Source organism: Lygodium microphyllum, chromosome 20 (genome assembly GCF_053477565.2).
Source record: "Lygodium microphyllum isolate KBCC chromosome 20, Lygodium_microphyllum_v1.1.10, whole genome shotgun sequence".
Classification (NCBI taxonomy): Eukaryota; Viridiplantae; Streptophyta; class Polypodiopsida; order Schizaeales; family Lygodiaceae; genus Lygodium; species Lygodium microphyllum.
Window position 1 is genome coordinate 59,889,639 of NC_141154.1, and position 20,174 is coordinate 59,909,812.

Here is a 20,174-nt window from a genome sequence, read left to right on the forward strand (position 1 = left end):
TCAGGGGTTGTCTCTTGATTGTTTCAATTACTTCCATGCCATAGGTTGGGATAATGCACTCTTGCACCATCGTTGAGCACATGCATGACATGATGCCTGCTACAACTATATGCAAAAAACCTTAGATGCACACACTTGAGAGAGTATCTTTTATTGTGTGTGCACTATTCTTTGTATGCATGAGAGTCAGGACATGCATGATGAAATTAGGAATCTCAAGTAAAGTGGGAAAGGTAATTGGGTGAGTTTGAGAGTCATGAAGGACACCTTCAGTTTGTGAGATGGGTTCCTTTTGCTGTTGAAAATCGTAAGTTAACCAAGGAACTATGTTTGCATCTTGCATGATGCACGAGCACTTGTAGATAGGCTAGGCACTATTTCTTCAATGCATTCATTGTTTCATGTATGGCATTGATTGTGTGATTGCATGGCACAAATTTTAACATTGCACTTCTTTTCAAAATTGTGTATGTTTGAGCATGAAGTTCATTTTCCAAAGCATGTCTTTAGCTAGGACACATTACATGGTATCAAAGCAAGTACATATGGAAAAATAGTTCTCTATCGAAAAAAGAAGACTTGGATGTTACTATTCTTTATAGTTTCTTGTATTCAACAATGGCTCATTTGGTGTCGAGTTTCTATGGGATCTTAACTTCTACAAGGAATCACATATAATGATGCTCCATGGATAGCCAAAGCCAAGGATATCTCCAATAGTTTTGCAAATTGAGGGGATGATATGTGGATAAGGAGGTGGCTTACTTGAGAGTCCCCGACACTTGTAAATTTGATGATATTGGAAAATTTGACAGTATTATCATCGATGAAGTGCTTTGATTAGAGGGGGATGGCATCACTTTGGAAGGAATTTGGTGGTTTGTTGTAGATTTGGCCTACATGTTATGGGGGCAGCTTTGCATGATGGAGATAGATTTTCATGGTGGGCCTATGGGACTATTAGGTTGACTGTCACCCATGCTCTTAGTGCTATAATAGTGGAGCTTCTAAATTACATGATCTTAAGGAGAGATAGAGAGGGCCTCTTCATCTTGCATATATACAAGTACTAGCCTTTTTTTTGGCCTCTGTCTCATTAGCAACAATATGGGTCTCCAAGAGGACTTCGAGAAAGTTGCCACAGATGCTATGGGTCTACCAGAGTCTACTACTAATGAAGACAATAAGATTCTCTAAAAATTTTTCAAGCATTTTTGAAGCCGCGGTTGGTGATTGTAACACAAATCGGCCTGGAATTGCTAATCTCAAAGGCAAGGCCAAATGGGATGTTTGGATATTCCAAGGGACTTGATGAGCTAGCCAGTGGCATGTTTGTAGAGATGATTGGCTTGGTAAGCTCCCAACTCCTAATTGTCATCTTGACTAGCCTAACACAAAGTTTTGCACTTTTGACAAGGTCAATAAATTTTTCGACACTCCTTTCTTTCTTGTTTTCGAGTGGGTTGTATGGTATGAGGTTTGTCATTTCACAGCTCATGTAACATGTGAGTAGTGGGATAGGATGTGTCTCTTATTTAGTTTGTGCGATAAAGCATCCTGATGTCAAAAAGATGATTATGTTGATAATGGCTCAAATGACTTGTTGTTAGATTGGCCTAACTTTAGAAATGTCAAGGATTTTGTACTCCCTCTTGAAGGCCAATCAATTCCCCAAGGTTTTTGTGCATTTGCAAATTTGGTGCTCTATTTAATGTTGGGTTGACCACCTATGTTGTTTGGTTATGTCATAGATTGAGTTGGCGATCCCTTAACAAGCACCTCTAGGAGTGTATGTGCATCAATCTTGAGGTAACCATTGGGCCCAATTTCGGTTATAGGTGTGATCCTTGGAAGATATCTAGTTTAGGTGAGTTCAATTGTAGTCAAGAGGCTTTAGTCAATGATGATAGCTCAAGTCTCATGAGTTTGTATTAATTGCTATGAACAATGGAGTTTGTTGCCAAGAGATACTTAATTTAACACTCAAAGTAGATCTTGTAGATGTGAATCGTGAGTAAGGTGATGAATCTCCTTGCTATAAACTTGCACACTTCATTCACATCATGTTCTTGCAATGTTGTGATGTGTGTAAGAGGGTCTTTCTCTCAACAAGCACAATTCACTCCATGTGACTAGAATCCTAGATACAAAAATGTGACAACTTACTATGTATACTAGACAAGTTGCTAGTGGGGGTAAGTGTTCTAGGGATTCGATGTAAGTTTTCCTTGATTTGGGATCAAGTTTCAAGCTCAAATTGAGCTTCAATTGCTTCCAAGCAATGAGGATCTACCCAAGAGAATCTCAAAAGAGTTTCTTGGCAAGCTCAAGCACTTGTACACTCCGTCCCACTGTTGAGGTTTTGAGTGGTCTCATTTGCAAACATTCAAGAGGAATACCCTTGTGGTTGTAAATGTTTTTTGGTCATGGCATTTGGATCTTGTCATTTGAGACAATTCAAGGTGTGTATAGTTGTTGTTCACTAGCCAAGGGTTGTGAAGATTGTGTGTGGTGCTCAAGGGCCACATTATCATTAGGCTACAGTCAAGAAATGTCCATCAACTTAACCATCATGCAAAATCCTCAAAACAAAGTGAATCTCCTCAAGTTTTAAACACTAGGATAGAATCTTAAAATATCATCAATTGTAGCTTAAAGAACTCTTTTTGTATATGCATTCAAATGAACACATCAACATGAGACTCAACAAGGCACTCACACAAAAGGATTCACCCCAACATTTTTCCAATAGATTCACAAGTATGTATGTTCCAAATGGTGTATATGGCTCCATTCAATTGGAGCAAATTGAATAGAAGCTTAATTGATTGGTACCTTTGGAATCATGCAAAGAAGAAGAAAGGGGCTCCATTGCTACAAGTCATTGATGATAGAGGGCTACTCTGTTGCAAGTAATGCAGGATTTTCACAAGAGTCTACGGGTTAGCCATAGAGGTGTTTGGGGCACATTCGAGAAGATCAAGGCAAGATATTTGTGGCAAAAAATATATATATAAGGATATTGTACACTTTTTGGAGTCGCACAATATCATCTAACAAGTGTATTAAATTATGAAACATCGAGATGCTGGGTTATAGCCAACCTACCCTTTGTCTCTTCATTACAAATGGGTGGTAGATTTAGTAGATTTGATCACTATGCCTACATGACTCTTGTAGATGAGATACCACATGCTTGCATATGAGTATTTGATCAATCGGGTGAAGGAAAGAGCTCTAAGCACTAAGACTATAAAGGTTGTATGTATGTTTCTCTTGGAAGAGGTCTTTTACTGATACATATATTTTTGCTTATTATTGGACAAAGAGAAACTAGATGTAGATGAGGCTCCTGAGTTCTTCTAGGGGCTAGGGATAAAACTAGCATTAACTTCAACTTACAATCATGAAGATAATGGAAAGGGTGAGAGGGGATACCCACCTATCATTAAGGCATTAGTAGTGTCATGTAGAGGTAGGATAAAGGAGTAGCCACAAATGTTACCATACACATTATGGATTGATACGATGACACATAGTGCAGTGATAGGTTTTATGCCTATTGAGTTGGTATATGGTAGAAGCCTATTATGCTGATTGAGGAGGTGGTTGCTACATGAAGTGTGTTTCCTTGGTAAGATGGGTTTATTAGAGAGGAATTACTTGCTCTGTGCATTAGACAGCTAGAGAGGAGATCAAAGGATATTGTGGCACAAGTTTCAAGGTTGTGGACACAAGGCTTCACAACAAGAAAAGGTTTGATAAGAAGCACAGACTCAACCCAAGGGCAATATAGGAGGGTGATTGGGTGTTGATTCATGATAGCAATTTAGAGAAGTGGGATGGGGTAGCATTGAGGATTCCCATTATAGGGAAGCAGATTAAACTCTTAAAGAGAGGAGAGTTTAATGCATACAAGATACATGAGTTAGAGACAAGTATTACTCATGAAAATGTAAAAGAGGATGGCACAAAGGTGGATGATGAGGACTCTAAACTTGTAGAAGATTGAGACTTTGGTACATGCTAGAAGATGTGTAGGTTTGGAGGGGGTGGATGTCATAGATTTTTTTGTCTAAGCTTTAAAAGCGAAGACGAAGCCATACCTTCATGGTTTTAGGGATATCTCTATGCCTACCAAAGATAGGATTTACGAGCTAGTTGACTCGTAGCAATAACTTATTTCTACACTTGTTTCCTAGTATTTATGTTGCCTAGAAGGAGATAAGTGATTTAAGTTAGTTTGAAACTTGCAAGAATAGAGTTTACACGTGTCATAGTATAGGGGAAGAAGGAGATACTTGTGTGACATGGTGGTGAAGTCTTGGAAGTAGATTTTGTGGGGAATATTTGATGGGAGGCTAAAGGAGTGTGTTGACAAGATGATCAGTACAAACATATGGATTTGTATTTAGCACATGCAAAAGGGGAGACGAAGGGGAAGCTAAGGGAGAGATGTCTCAAGTTTGAGGCAAAGAAGGTCGAGACTAATCTCCTACATGCGTTCATGCATGCATAGAGGGTTGAGAAGGGAAGTTGGGAGTAACTTTAGAAGAGTCTCTATTGTCCAAAACAAGAAATTAAAATAGTAATGATCTTTCATCATTTATATTTTCACAGTTTTGGGGCTAGAAAGGACAATGGAAATAGGGTAGCATATGTTCTATTGTAATAAAAAATTATGCATATAACTTGCATGTGGGTATTGCAAGTGAAGTCTTTACTTGTCTATAGGAGGGGACAAAGGCTTGATGTACATGAAGAGCTTTATTTGGATGATCTTGTATAACAAAAAGTGAATTCTCCTTTATGTCTATGGGCTGAAATTGACAAGGTACAAGAGGGTACAATATGGTAAAGTAGGGCAGCATGCTTCCATGATATTGGAGAGCTTCAAGCTTGATTCTAGAAGAAACTATTAATGGAATTTTTATGTCTATCACTAGGGAAGGCTTGAATACCATTAGAGTGGATCTAAAATAGTTATTCCAGTTTTAAAACAAAATCCTATTGGACATGAATTGTATCTCCTTTCTGAGGTGTGAGATTCAAGCATTAAGGCAGCACTGCTCATCTGATTTGCCTTGTCGGTTGCCATGCACTTTAGAGATTTGTACTTGCAAATTCTTATTGGGATAACATTGAGAAATATGCTAAGATTCTCCACAATGCAAACATAATCTAAGAATGCATCACTATAACTTCTCTTGAGTGGATAATCACTTGAATTGAGCTAAATCAACTTGCATAGGCTCAAGATTGATTTCTTATCTTTGTTAGGCAGTCATTGTTGTTGTGTCACCTAGACTTCATGAATGACCATGGCACTTCTCTTGATATTGCTCAAATAACTAATTATCACATTCTATTTATTGAGAAATAAAATCAATTAGTGTGTAAACCTTTTGTATTGTCAACAAAATATCTTTCACATCATTATGGAGCCCCAAAAAAATTAGCTAATAAACTAGTCAAGAAAAAATCCTCATACCAAGTCAAATCACAAGTGACTTATCAAAATTTAGATGCATAAGCTTATGCTAGTCTAGTTCCTTGATGTAGGCTTCTTATTTAGCTTTATTGGTGTCTTCAAAGGTATCTCAAAATTCTTGAATACAAGATTTGAAATCGTAGATTAGAGGAGATTCCTTCTCAAGTAAGGGTGTGAACCAAGAGAGGGTTGTACGCAAGAGGAGTGTGATGATAAGCCCCACTTAAGAAGCATCATCAAGATAGTGCTCCAATCGCATGCAGAGAAGCAACTGCATGCTGCAAAAAACTCTAAACTTTGATCTTGTTCCATCAAAAATTTTAGGTAGTCTTTGGCTCCTCCCTATAACTAAGATGGCAGCTATGAGATGTTGAAAGGCCTTCCTGATGTAGACTTTTCTCTCAAAGTTCTTAGGGTTAATTTTGAAACTCTTGTATGGCTAACCCCAAAGTTTGGGGTTTCTCCACTTGAATACTACATTACTCTCATGAAGTACTTGAATTTTTTCTTAAACATTTTGTAAAATGGTGATAACAATTTCCATCCTTGTATCTATCATAATTAGGCAAGATTAAGTATGGAGTCTTAACAAACTAGTATGAGGGCAACAGGGACTTGGCAAGGATAAGGAATATCACCTCACAACTTACAAGGAATTAGCTTGGAAAAGAAGAAAATAATGAAGAACTTGATTTTTTATAACAAGATAAGGAATTACAACAATATACTTCTTGATGCAAGATTGATACAATGGTGTCTATAACAAGGCTAGATCCTCAATACAAAATACAATATCTTGATACAAACATAAATTAAATACAATATTAGACAAGAATTGAAGATAAATGGTTGAAGTGGAACTAGAGAGGACTTACCCTGACAAACAATTGACATCAACAAGATTGAAGGGCTTGTAGCCCAAGACCCCTATTTATACCAAAGTTTAGGAGGTCAAGGGGAAGTTTCTAGATGATGATGTCATTAATGACATAAGTAGCCTTCTAGAACTTTCCAAAGAACATTCTAAAACCTTTTAGAATATCTTAGAAATCTCTCAAATCTTCTAGAAGTTTCTAGAAAAAGCTAGGTTTCTTGAAATCCATGACACTATGATTCTAAAGAAAGGGTGTGTAACTGCACCATCTAGAAGTATAACAATAAATAATGAACAAAGTGAGCCCCGAAGTGGAAGCATGGAGCAGAAGCAAGAGCTATGGTGGAACGAGTAAGAGCAAGAGAGAGAGACACAAGATGTGTCACAATGTGTGAACAAACTTCCCTTTATTCAAATGTCACTGGAAGAATAAAGAATAAAGTGACAATGATGGGCGCCCGCCACCTGTAGTGTAAAAGTATGTGGATAACTAATACTTTGTGTAGGTACTATCACTATAACTAATACATGGGCGGCTAGGCACATGCACCTTTATCTCTAACAACACTTAAAGGTGAATGTGCCCCTAAAACGAGGAGAGAATAGGGAAAAAAATGTGACAAAGTACAAATGTATATATGTACAACATGATGAGGAAAGATATCATCTCATCCAACACCCATCGACTTCCTAAGGAGGGAAGGCAAAACGCTTCGCTAAGAGACTTTTAGTGAGCAGATCTGTAGGCTTTTGGTTAGTTGAGATCTTGACAAGCTTAGTGGACTTGTACTCAAGGAACTCTCAAGTAAAGTGATAGCGCACCTCAATGTGCTTTGTTTTTGCATGGAAGATCATATTCTTGGCTACCTGAATAACACTCATATAATCCGAATGTAGGGTAGAAACCTCATCAATATTGCCAAGGTCTACCACTAGACGGTCTAACTAGAGACCCTCCTTGCAAGCCTCAATGGCTACAACATACTTTGCCTCTGTAGTAGATAGGGTCTTGCATTTCTACATCTCCAGTAAAGGTAAAGACATAGCCAGAGGTCTCGACTACCTACTACCTGCATGTCTTGCATAATTAGAGTCAGTGTATCCCACGACTCCTAAAGCCTAGCCACCATAGCATATGCATATAACTGCTATGCCCTTCAAGTACCTCATGGTACCTTTAACAGCATTCCAATGCCATTGGCTAAGTGCAGCCATATAGCATACCACAACTCCTACTACAAATTCATGTCAGGGTGAGTGGCTATCGTGGCATATATCAAATTGCCCACTACGGATGCATAAGGGATCTTGGCCATCTTAGCCTTCTACTCATTAGACTACGTAATCAACTTGACTAACCTTCACATGAGAAGGTAAAGGACAACTAATAGGCTTAACATCCTTTAGATGAAACCGCTCAAGGACATTCTGAATGTACTCCTTCTGTGACAAGTTAAGGAGCCCTTAGAGCAATCATATGTAATGCACATCCCAAGAATATGTGAGGCCTATCCCATGTCCTTCATCTTAAATATTTTCTTGAGCTGATATTTCAAGGCATCCAGCGCATCATGAGCACTCCTAGCAATCAACATATCATCCACATAGAGGATCAAAATTATAAGGCTACCATTATGGGCCTTTTTCGTACATAAACACAGATCCATATCACTGCGGGAATATCCCTGTGAATGCATAAAAGCATCAAACTTATAGTACCATTCCCTAGGTACCTACTTAAGGCCATAAAGGCTCTTTCTCAATGTGCATAGTAGGTGGTCCCTACCAAGTTCTGGAAAGCCCTTTGGCTGCTCCATGTAAATCTCATCATGTAAGTCTCCATGAAGAAAAGCCGTCTTGACATCCATCTGATAAAGATGCAATTCAGGCTAAGCAACCAAAGCTAGTATCAAACATAGGGTGGTCATCTTCATAACATGAGAAAGACTTCATCAACATCTACACGATGCTTTTGCATGAAATCTTTAGCAACCAATCGAGCCTTGTATGCTAGCTTGGGGTGTCCAGGGGTACTTTCCAACTTGTATACCCACTTGCATGACAAAGTACGTTTTCCACTAAGAAAAGGAGCCAAATCCCACATATAATTTTTTTGCAATGAGTCATAATTGGACTCCATGTCCCTCTCCCAAGAGTGACTATTACCTCTACGAATGGCCTCATCATAAGTAAGAGACTCACCAACATCTATCACCATAACATGATCCATAGAGGGCTCAAACTGTGTGGGCTATCATCTATCTCTATTAGTCCACCTCAAAACAAGCTAGGGAGGCTTGGACATCCTATGGAGTATCAAGGATTTGAGCCACTAGAGTATTAGCCACTATTGCAGGCTATCTAATTGCTTGTAGTACAGTAGCAGGAGGCTCTTGCATGAAATATCACCCTACATGCCTCAATGGCATGCTCAAGTTGCTTACGCATTTTTTTCTTATGGAAAATAATATCATGGCTATGGATAACCTTCCAAGCCTGCGGATCCCTTAGGCAATAGCCCATCTCACGTGCATCTCCATAACCAAGAAAGATGCATTTCCTAGACTTAGGATCCAACTTATTGCACTTGTTCTTGGGAACATGGCAAAAAACCTCACAACCAACGATATGCAAATGGGTATATGAGGGTGGTTTTCCAAACTATATATCCTCTACAACTTGATAGTCAAGAGCAATATATGGGGACCAATTTATCAAGTGTATGACAGTAGTAACTACCTCAGTCCAAAACTGTTGTGGCAAGCCTACACGGCCCTCTCATGAATTGTTGTATTCATGTGCTCAACATATCATTCTAGGGTGGGTTATAAGGGGTAGTCAACCAATGCTTAATACCCCTCTCGTCACAAAACTACTCAAGGATTTAGAGACATACACATCCCCATTATTCGGCCTTAGGAATTTCATGCTATACCTAGACTGGTTCTAAACCAAAGTAAGCCAACGCTAAAATGTAGCCAAGACTTTGGATTTCTACTTAATGGGATAGCCAACGCTAAAATGTAGCCAAGACTTTTGATTTCTACTTAATGGGATATGCCTAGACCTTATGCATATAGTTATCAATGAAGTAACAAAATACTTCATGCCACCTAACAACTTGCAGTGCATGGGACCATATACACCTGAATGAAGAGAGCCAATGGCTCACGCATGCATGTCATACCAACCAAACTTTTCATGTGTATGGCATGTCTGCCTGCCGTATAAATAATGATCACAAGACTCAAAGCACTTATAGTCAAGAGGCAGAAGATACTACAAATGGGTAAGTACTTCCATTCCTTTCAAGGATATATGCCCAAGACGACGATGCCAAAGAGATACATGTGGAGCTACATCCACTGCCAAAACATAGTCAACTGACCTAGATACAATGAAGGAGTAGAGAGTATTAGACTTAGTACCATGTGCAACAACAAGATTCCCATAGGTAATCTTCCATGAGGAATCACCAAAAGAAACTACATAACCCGCATCATCCAAAGTACCAATAGAATTAAGGCTCTTTGTGAGAGCCAGTACATAATGTACATCATGAAGAGTAAATGTGCAACCTGAACCAAACTACAACTGGACATCACCAATATCAACTATCTCTAGTGCCAGATCATTACCCAAACGGACATATCCATTCAAACTATAATAAGAGTGAAACCACTCTTTATGAGGGGTCATGAAAGGAAGCCCATGAATCTATCAACCAATACTAAGTATACCCTAACAAAGCATCAATCAAATATCAATTATAAAGAGAAGAAGCTATAAGAAGCTAAGGACAATGTTATGATCATCATTTTTGTCCTATACTTTACCTTTTCCCTTTTTCTTGCTTGTCCTTATGCATTTTATGGCAGTATGGCCGAATATGCCATGCTTTTTTACAATAATGACAAGTCAAGGAGGACTTATGGCCACGGGACTTACTGCGAGACTATCCACATGACTAAGAATGAGACTGTTGAGAGTCTCTCCCATGGCAGTAATTACCATGCCTACTATTATTACCTCTAACTGTCAAAGCATGAGAGGTGCAGAAACATCGACATTTTTTCTGTTAATCTCTTCATTCAAAAGTGCACCCTCTACACACTATAAGTCTAGTCCATCAGTAGGTACATTTACACACATAGTAGTACAAAATGTATCCCATGATTTAGGCAGTGTAACCAAGCAGGACGAAGGGGGGAGATTGCCCTTGAATTTAATTCCCTACGAAGACAAGTGGTTGAGAATCAAATGAAACTCATTGAAGTGGGTTGACATGGAAGTGCCTTCCTTCATATGAAGGTCCATGAGTTGCTTCAACCAATACATTTGAGAAATGGGGCTCTACCTATCTCACAGACATTGTGAATCTTTTCCCATAAATCCCATGCAAACTGCCCATCAGAGATAACATTATAGAATACATGTTCGAGAGGTACAACATGATAGTGGACTTATATAGCTCATTTAATTCAGCCCAATCCTCTGCACCAATACATTTGGGCTTGACACCCTCATGTCTCAAAGGCCTAACCTGTAATTTTTGCACTAAAACTTATCAAATTTGGACCTTCCAATAGCTGTAATTGTTTCCATCCAACTTGTCAATATTCAAGATAGAACTATCATTGGAACCACTAGTCATATGGAGACAAAGTAAATGCACAGAAGGGAAAAATAGGCTACTATAATGACCTACAAATTAGCCCCAAAACCATCACCAGATCAAGTTGAAAACAAGGGGTATTGACCAAGTAATGAGTTGTTCACAAAATGTAAAGAACTGTCAGATGAAAGTGAGTGCCCTCATGAAAACTTCCAAAATCTACAATTACAACTTGTTGTAAATGAGGTACAACATCAAGAAACCAAGCCAAATCAAGACTATCACTAAGAAAACATAAAATGCAACTCCCACGAGATATCTTGCACCATGTGGGGTATGTAACAAACGCTAGCAGCAAACATACATAGGGCAAGCATCCAATGTTGTCAACTACAATCTATTAGTATGGAATACATCAACAAACATAACAGTCATGCATGTAGTAGGTCTTAGGGTAATAGAAGACACCAACCAAAGGCACAATTGACAAAGAAAAATCTCAATAAAGAGCTAAGAGACAGGTGTATGCATAACTAACAATGACTTGGTGCTAGTCCAAGACAAGTGTCAACTCAGATTAGCCCTGTCAATCCATAAACTATAGGCATATAGCATGTAAAGAGAGCATGTACATATAGTGAATATCCCATTGTGTCAATAATCAAGCTCAACTATTGCATAACGATGAGCTCCATGTAGCATCAAAGTCAATGAAGTGGCTCCCACTAGTGTGGAATGAGCAAGAAAAACTCAAGTACATCATGTACATAGCATCAGACATCCAAGATCCAAGTGTATACATCCAGAGCATCCAAGTTAAAGTAGTTGGTAAAGCAGCCACTGTAACATCCAAGCAAGTAACTAACAACCAAATGTCAATGTCCAAAGCTCTAGAATAACTCAAATGCAAGTCAAAGGAAAATCTCAGTGTATGTCAAGTATAGCCAAGTTATGTAGCATCCATATCAAACATCTACATCCAAGCAGATAGCTCGAGTATCATCAAATGATAAGTGGCTATCATTGTCTATGGCTATCATTGACCTCAAGAGATGAAGCAATGGCTGCCAATGGTGAATCCTTGCTATAAGTAGCTCAAATGGAAGCTAAAGTAATGCTAGCAACTCTAACTCGTGGAGAAGAAGGCTCTGATACTAATTGAAGGGAGTGAGCCCTGAAGTGAAAGCACGGAGCGAGAGCAAGAGCTATGGTGGAAGGAGCAAGAGCAAGAGAGAGAGACACAAGATGTGAGAACTCTAATAGTCACAATATGTGACAAGCCTTCCCTTCATTCAAATGCCACTGAAATAAAGAATAAAGTGACAGTGGTAGGCATCCGCCACCTGTAGTGTACAAGTGTGCAAGTAACTAATACACTGCTGGTTAGGCACATGTGCCTTTACTTCCAACAAATAAAGCATATGCATCTGCATATACTGGATATAGAGACATTCCATCAACTATAGCGACATGCAAAGAGTACTTTTATTGGCATGATATTATGAAGCACAACATTGACAATTTTGTAAGTGCATTGTCTATCAAAGAATGAAGTATCATCTTGGAAAGTCTTATGGTTTACTTATGCTATTATTCGTCAATAGACCATAAGAACATATCTCAATTGACTTTATTAATTAATTTGATTGAACTCTTGCTAATCTCTATGAGAGGAAGCACGTTAAAGCCTCACTCCATAACTGATAAAAATTCAACCGAAATTCAATTGAACATAAAGAAATTGAGATGGGTATAAGAAAATTGAGAGAATGAGTGATAAGAGAGCACGACACAATTTTGAGTACAATCTCCCTCCACACATGGAGCACCTCCTTCATGCATATATTTAGAATATTCCAAAATCTTTTTTGCTCAAAATAGGATATTACATCTACTTTATGCTACTTTGTATTAATGACCTTACCTCTTCTAATATCTAATCAAATCCTAAAATTTAAATCATAATTTAGTTTAATAAAATAAATGCCTAGCTATAAGGCTTTAAAATGAAGATTAAAAAGCTATTGAATTGCCTTGTGTATAAGCGCACTATCAAACAATACATTGGATGTAAGTGTTATCCTAAATATTGTTTGTGTACACTGAAGCGCTCCCTTGGTATATACAAAAATCATGAAATTCTCATCTCTTGACTACTAATGATTTACTCGCCAAAGATGCAAAATATATTAGATTATTAGCTATCTGATTAGCACAATGCAACTAGTGCTACACGTTTACACATGCAACATGTCGTATTTAGAATAATTATCCACAATAAATCCAATAACTAGATCCTCTTTCTTTAAAGAAAAATGAGACTAAATTAATTATGATAACAATTCTAAGAAGGGCACAAATAGGATTAGCTGTACATTACCATGGATGGTTGAGTGGGTCGTCTCGGACAATTGAGAGGATTGTGACTTTTGTCAATTTATCATTAGATTGTGAATGTGTTCGGAATTGTTGAAGTGCCAATTTCTTGCGTAAACACATAATGATGAATGCCAGATAAACCTATATAGATAGAATTTTACATTTATGGAAATGTATGCAAAAATTAAAAAGGGATAGAAAGGATAGATCATGTATGTATAGCCCTCTTAGGGAAGAAAATTAAAGGTTGAAGGGGAAAGAAAAATGATAAAGAAACCCGTGAAGAAAGGAGGGATGAGAAATCGCCGACCAAAAGTATGTACAAATTTGTACTCCAAGAGATGCAATACAAGGATTTACGACAGGACAACACCGACCTCATGCTATCTGTCAGCAATTGCTGTGTGTCGTACAGCCACGTGTTGATTGAGCAAGACCTTTGAAGTTTGTATGTTGGTGTCTGCCAAGGTCCATGGTCATGATACAAAGGAACCTCCGGTCCCACAGTCCTATGCTTATTCATAATGCCATGCTTTAGAAATTAAAAATAATGCATTCAACATTAACCATTTAAATCCAATGTGTTAAATCATTATAAAGGTTAAACCCAAGTCCTATGCTTCGAACTTCGAAGTTCGTATGGGCCGTCCTGCAATCACGAGTCTTGAATTAATAATGTAACATGCATTCTCAATATATGATTAGGAAGCTTCATCACCATAATCATTTTTCTTTGCATGTGTAGATTAAACTCAAGAAAGGAAAAGTCTTCAAAGTGAGGATTAAAGGAGCTCTACTAACTTGCCAAGTGGCAAATATCTTTTGCATCCATTCTTCAAATTGCAACTCTGCTTATCAAGGTAGGTGCACGTATGACATCTCTCTTTGAGTTATAACTTAATTCATCCATGTTTATGCATTTTCTTTTTTACAAAGTGACTGTTGATATCCTCGTTGGGAAGTAGTAGCAGCTGAGTCAAAGGACTGTCTCCTTTCATTGGTTGGGGTTGAATGCTTGGTCAAATCCATATCTTGGTTGGGTGTGGCAATGTCCTTGGCTAGTTTTTGTGGGTTTATTTGCGGTAGATTGAGTGGGTGCACAAGGCTGATGCTATTGGACTTCCTACTTTTCCTTAGGTGAAGAATATTTAGGAGATTTGGGACTCCTAAGCGGGCTAGTCGGTGCCTATTTAGGAGATTTGGAACTCCTAAGCGGGCTAGTTGGTGCCTCTAGCAACTACTCGTCTAATGGTGCTTTCATTCTATAATAATGGATCTCTCTTCTAGAAGTTTTTTTTTTCGAATTATGTTTGTGTTTGTGTTTGTGTTTGTTAAATAAAAACGCATGGAAATATGCCCTACACCTATCTTATTGAAAAAGGGAATGGATCCATTTGCAGCCGATTTATGAGACTATTGGAGATAGTAGATGGTTCTGCAGATGCATTGTATGCAAGTCTTACAGCATACCTCTTGGAGCTTGAGTTGCCTGAGGCAAAACTTGTTTTTGCAAGTGATGGATGCACTATAATGATTGGTTGTCAAAATGGCCTTGTGACTCAGTTTGCAAGGGAAGTTCTCCATTTGGTGGGTGTGCATTGCATTGCACACAGAGAGGCACTAGTTGCTAAGGATGCCTTGGAACCATTTTCTATTTTTAAACTTTTGGAAAAGATTATTAAGAAAGCATACAAGTGGATTAGAAGCTCTTACAAACACCACAAGGAGCTAAAAGAGCTTGCTAGTGCCTTTGAGTTGCCAACGCAAGAGGTTTTGAGAATGCATGATATTCGTTGGCTCTCATGGGGTGATGTTGCACTAAGATTTGTGAAACTTATGCTTGCTTTATTGCATCTTTCGAAGTTGGAAAGCCATGATTTATATGACTTTTTTACATCTTTCAAGGTACAATTCTTTCTACACATTGTTGCAGATGTGTTTCATTATTTAAACATGTTCAATATAAAGTTCCAAAGTGAGAATGTTGATGTGACTTCCATTGGAACTGAGCTTGTAGTGACAATGGAGACTTTGAAGACAAGGTTTCTTGGAGATATATTTGGCATTGGAGCACATCATTACACATCCTTTGTTGAAAAAGTAAATGATGGATATCTTCGCTATACATGTGACACATGGACAAGAAGTGCATGCTCTTTACACTCGTTCATTTGGAGATAAGGATGCAAGTCGTAATCTAAACTCTTGGGAGAGTTGTATATCTATGGGTAGATAATTTGTTGGAAAGATTATATCATCCTTATGTCTGCGATTCAAAGATATAAAACTCTTTGAAGCAGCAAAAGTATTTAGTCCAAAAGACTACCCTATTGAGCATAAGGCAATGTTTGCCATGGGAAGGATTTGGATGCCTATTTTGTTAGAAAAATTTGGGGGCTTAGTTTATGTGAATACATGTAACTTGCAGTATGAGGATTTCATGATTAGATTTAAAAGGACTTGTCCAAGCATGAGTATGCACGAGGCATGGACAATATGTGGAGTTGACGAGCATTGGAAGCAACTGTATGGAGAAATGAAAAAGCTTTGGCGTGCTTGTCTAGTGATTGCTGCAAGTACAGTGGACTCTGAGAGGGGACTCTCTCAAATGAATAGAATTAAGTCTCTTGAGAGAAGCCGCTTAGCTTTGGAGACATTAAATATGCTCATGCTTTCATCCTACAATGGTGAGAAAAGTCCTCATGTTGTGGATTGGGATGCCATGTAAATTGCTTGGGATGGCTTGAAAGATCATCGAAATCCCAATGTGATGACAACGTAAGAAAGTGCTTTTCTTCTTGTTGCTTTTGACAACATGTGTTGATCAACAAACCTTTTTTTTTCAATATAACAAATAATGTCCTGGTTTGCAATTATGATATTTTTTTGAGACTTTACAATGTGGATTGCGCCTTTAGCTTAGTAGAGTTTTCTAACTTTTAAGTTTTTTTTCATGGCTATGCTCTTGAAAGGTACTAGAAAAAAATTTACTTTCCTGAAGAAAGGTAACCTGGAAGAGTGCCCTTCTTGAGACAATAGAGTCCTAACTTGCAAAAATGAAGGTTGCCCAAGACCTCGTCACCACGCTGGCAATTTGAATGAGCCCATCATTAATCAACTTGAAGAGAAGATGAGCTGTAACTTGATATGTATCTGTGAGCATATAAGCTGAACTTAAGGAACTTAGTGAAAATTTGAATGCCTCCTTCACCTGACCAACATTGAGCTGATAGAGTGACAAGTTGATGTCAGCATTGCTGGCAGATGCTGGGACATTCCCTGGCACTTCAACCTTTGGTAATGAAAACAATGTGATGTACCAATACTTGTTCTGGCAATAAACCACCCTCTCTGTATCTGTAAATGTGAGCAGCTCTCCTTACAGTATTGCAGAAATGCTTCCCTCCCAAACTATTTCCTGTTTCCTTTCCTTCATGAGTTTGTATCTCTTGTAACCCAACTCATCCTCCACCCATGAGGAGAAGCTTCATTTATGGCATCATACGTACTACACGAATGCATTGTGTTCGTTTGTTTGGGCATGCATGTATAGCTCATGATAGAGACAGAACGAAAGTTAAACAACTAAACCCCAATCTACATCACCTCAAACATATTTTGAATTGATGTATTTCATCTACAGAACTATTCAATTTCGCTCTGAAATAAAGAATGGATAATCACATGCCGAAAATGTTGCTCATTGCTCTAATGGTTGGAGTATTGAGCATGCCACTTTTAAATGACTGTAATGTTGGATAGCCGAGCATCACATAGCCCCTGAAGCTGATTGATGAGAACATCAGATAAAGAGTTACTGTAATGTGGGTGCCAATTGCAAGTTGAAGGTTCACTGGTACATGATTAGATTTACAGCGGTGTGTTTTTTGCATTGGAGGGTTGTTTGTACATGACTACATTTACACCACTTTGCATTAAGGGTATCCATTGGTCTGCTTTTGTAGCTGGTGGTTAATTTTGAACAGATTCTCCAGTCTATTCTGCATGGCTCCAGGTGGAAACTTCAGGCATTTTCTAGCTGTGGCTCCTTGCAAGGAAGAAGCATGGTGCTGACAGAAGCCATGATAAGGAGGTATCACTAGCTGAATAACAGACAAGGACACGTACATTCTCAACTGTGGATCAGGAATTGTCCACTGAGAATGCTGATTATAAGTAGCCTCAAACGATGCATAGAAAGCCTTCAACTGTGATTTCATGACATTTGTGCTATGAGAGGGGCCCTCATGCTTTGTGTTGCCATTTGGCTTAGCATCACTGCTCAGACAAGCAACAACCTTCTCCCATCCTACTTGGACGTACTTTCTAGCATTATCTTGGACCTTTCTCTGCCACTCTATCCTCCAGCCCTTGTCTAAGTACTGGTTAAGCTCGGAATATTCTTGGGATTTCAGGACAACATACATATAGTTGTTCATCAGAAACAAAAATGCAAAGGCTGCATCCTTGCAGATTCTGGCTCTTTCTTCCAAGTTCTTGGCTAAGGCATTCATCATGTTGACGATAATAGGGGTAAGGCCAGTCTGCTTTGATGGTTCTGATCTCCAACTCTGCTGTATCCTCAGCACTTCCTCCAGAGAAGCTTTATAAAACTCGAGTATAGTTCTTAAATAATTCACAACAAAGCTTGGCAGCATGTCTAGGCCCCCATCAGGTTTAATGTCACTCTGATGCATTTCAACATTTTTTACAATCTCCCATAACGCTTTGTATGCATCGTGAATGAGCTGTTTTCTGAGCTCCTCCAACCTTTCCCGCAAAGCCTTTGCTAGTGAAATTTCTTCAGCTGCAACGTTCTTTATCATTTCCTGCACAGCCTTGAACATGTCAAGCAGGCCACACAACCTACGCTCAGGAGTGTGCCTGCTCAGAGCTAAGGCCTCTGCAAACCGAATGAATAGAAGAAAGCTGGATTGTTCATGTATCAGACTTGTAAAACAGTTTTCCCTCTCTGTAGAATCGAGCCTTGCAAGAACTTGACCAATAATCACCATCTCCCTTCTGAAAAGAACCTGCACCAGAATTTGCAAGTGCTGTATCCAAAGAGGTAGGAAACCCAGGATAGCCTCCCACTTGAGATTACTCAAAGCATCAGGAGTTGAGCATTGGAGGTAATCTGGTGACAGCGAAGTTACGCCTTTCCTAAGTATCCGAAGCCTTGCCTCTTTGTATATTTGCAAGCAGCGAGGTGCCCTTGCATTAACCTTCAGTCTGTAAGAAATTCCAGACAGTTTTACGAGCAATTCACTCTCAAGAAGGGGATCGAATTGATGATCAGCTTGACCTTGCAAGTCATATTGAAGAAATGGTCGGAGGTCCATTGGAGAGCTGTTGCTTACAAGTAGCTTCTGAAATTCTTCCTCCAGCTTATCTAGAGCTTGGTGCAGAACTCTTGTTGCATCATTCACAAGGTTCAAACCTTTTACTTGTGGGAATGTGACCACAAGCAGCTCCATCCAAGACTCAGGAGTTTTACATGCACCTCCATTGCTTTTGTAACTTGACCCTGTAATAATCAAGAGTGTCTCTGTTAACTGCTGCATCTGAGAATGAGGATCCATACCTGCATTGCTTTTGTTGGTCTCTGGACCTTTTGTGCCAAAGGGTGTGATTATGATTTCTTGAGTGCCTAAATGGTGAGAGCTTCTTGGATACGCCAATCCTACTGGAGTGTTTTTGTGATTGTCTTCCACTGGGACTGTAATTTCATGATAAGATTCTCTGCTTTGGAGCTGAAGATCCTTGGACATGCTTGAATGACTCATATTGCAAGCATTGCTTATATCTTGTAATTCGACACTTGAAGCACTGTTTGTACTTATACAGTTTGTAAAGCAATTATTTACATCAATCTGGGGATCTGATTTGCTGGTTGTATCGGCATACACCCGGTCGGCTTGCGACAGCTTTTCCTTCACAAAGATGACCACCTCCTCCAGCAAGGCCATGGTAGCTGCGTAAGAATCTTCCAGGATCTGCAGATACCTTTCCAAGCAACACACAACATTCAGATATCTTCTGAGATCTCTCACAAGATGATCTTCGGTAAGGATTCCCTGCACAGCCTGTATGGAATGCAAGACCTCAATTAAGAGAAACGATCGCTTCAGGGCCTGATCAAAGCTGCTCCTAATTCCACCATTGATGCAAGATTCTGGTGTTCGTTGGAATGCTACGAGCCTCGATTGCAAGAGAGGTATTCTTTCTTCCATAAGAAGCAAGATCTCACCTGTACTCTGAAGGTCTGATACAGTGACATCCATGGCCGCTGTTGCCGGACTAATGAATGGGAATGGCTGTTTGATGTGGGTGAGCTGACAGTAAGGCGATATTCTGAATTCCAAGCTATGGATGGATCAAGATCTTACAGCCCTTCGATACGATGATACTGGAGAGAGAACGATGATGGGCATAGAAATGGAGGGATATCTCGCAGAAATCCAATTCCTGGAAGGGGGTCAACAGCCCAAGAAGCGTATCAGACAGTCACATCCGCACGAAGCCTTTCTCAGATTTCATTCGACTTGGGTGACTCCACTTTCAATCGTACTACCATCCTTCCCCTGCCCAAAATGTCTAAGAGTCGGGTCACGCGCAACTCGAGGTCTTACACGCGGTCCCTCTAAACTTGACACCTTGGTTTTCAAAACAGACTCTACCCAGCCCATGGAGTGCCCTCTCGAAATATGCGGGTACTCCATAGACTTGCCCTAGCAACATCCACATGGACTTGATCCATTGGTTGCCTCCTCAAGTCTCTCATCCCGTCTCGCCATTTTTCTCAACCCTCTATT

The 20,174-nt window shown here is 39.2% G+C and overlaps 1 protein-coding gene across 2 annotated transcripts; it reads right to left on the reverse strand.

Moving 5' to 3' along the window:
- Positions 1–16,990: 16,990 nt before the first annotated feature.
- LOC148018945 (exocyst complex component EXO70A1-like) lies at positions 16,991–19,888 on the reverse strand. Of its 2 annotated transcripts, none has more exons than XM_087701650.1 (2): positions 19,610–19,888; positions 16,991–19,355 (listed from the first exon to the last, which is right to left on the reverse strand). In XM_087701650.1, exons 1-2 carry the CDS (start codon positions 19,637–19,639, stop codon positions 17,295–17,297), a joined length of 2,091 nt encoding a protein of 696 aa, XP_087557776.1. In that variant the 5' UTR covers positions 19,640–19,888; the 3' UTR covers positions 16,991–17,294. The 2 variants fall into 2 exon arrangements, with proteins under 2 accessions (XP_087557776.1, XP_087557775.1); XM_087701649.1 differs by having other exon boundaries at positions 16,991–19,445.
- Between the last annotated feature and the right edge of the window lie 286 nt (positions 19,889–20,174).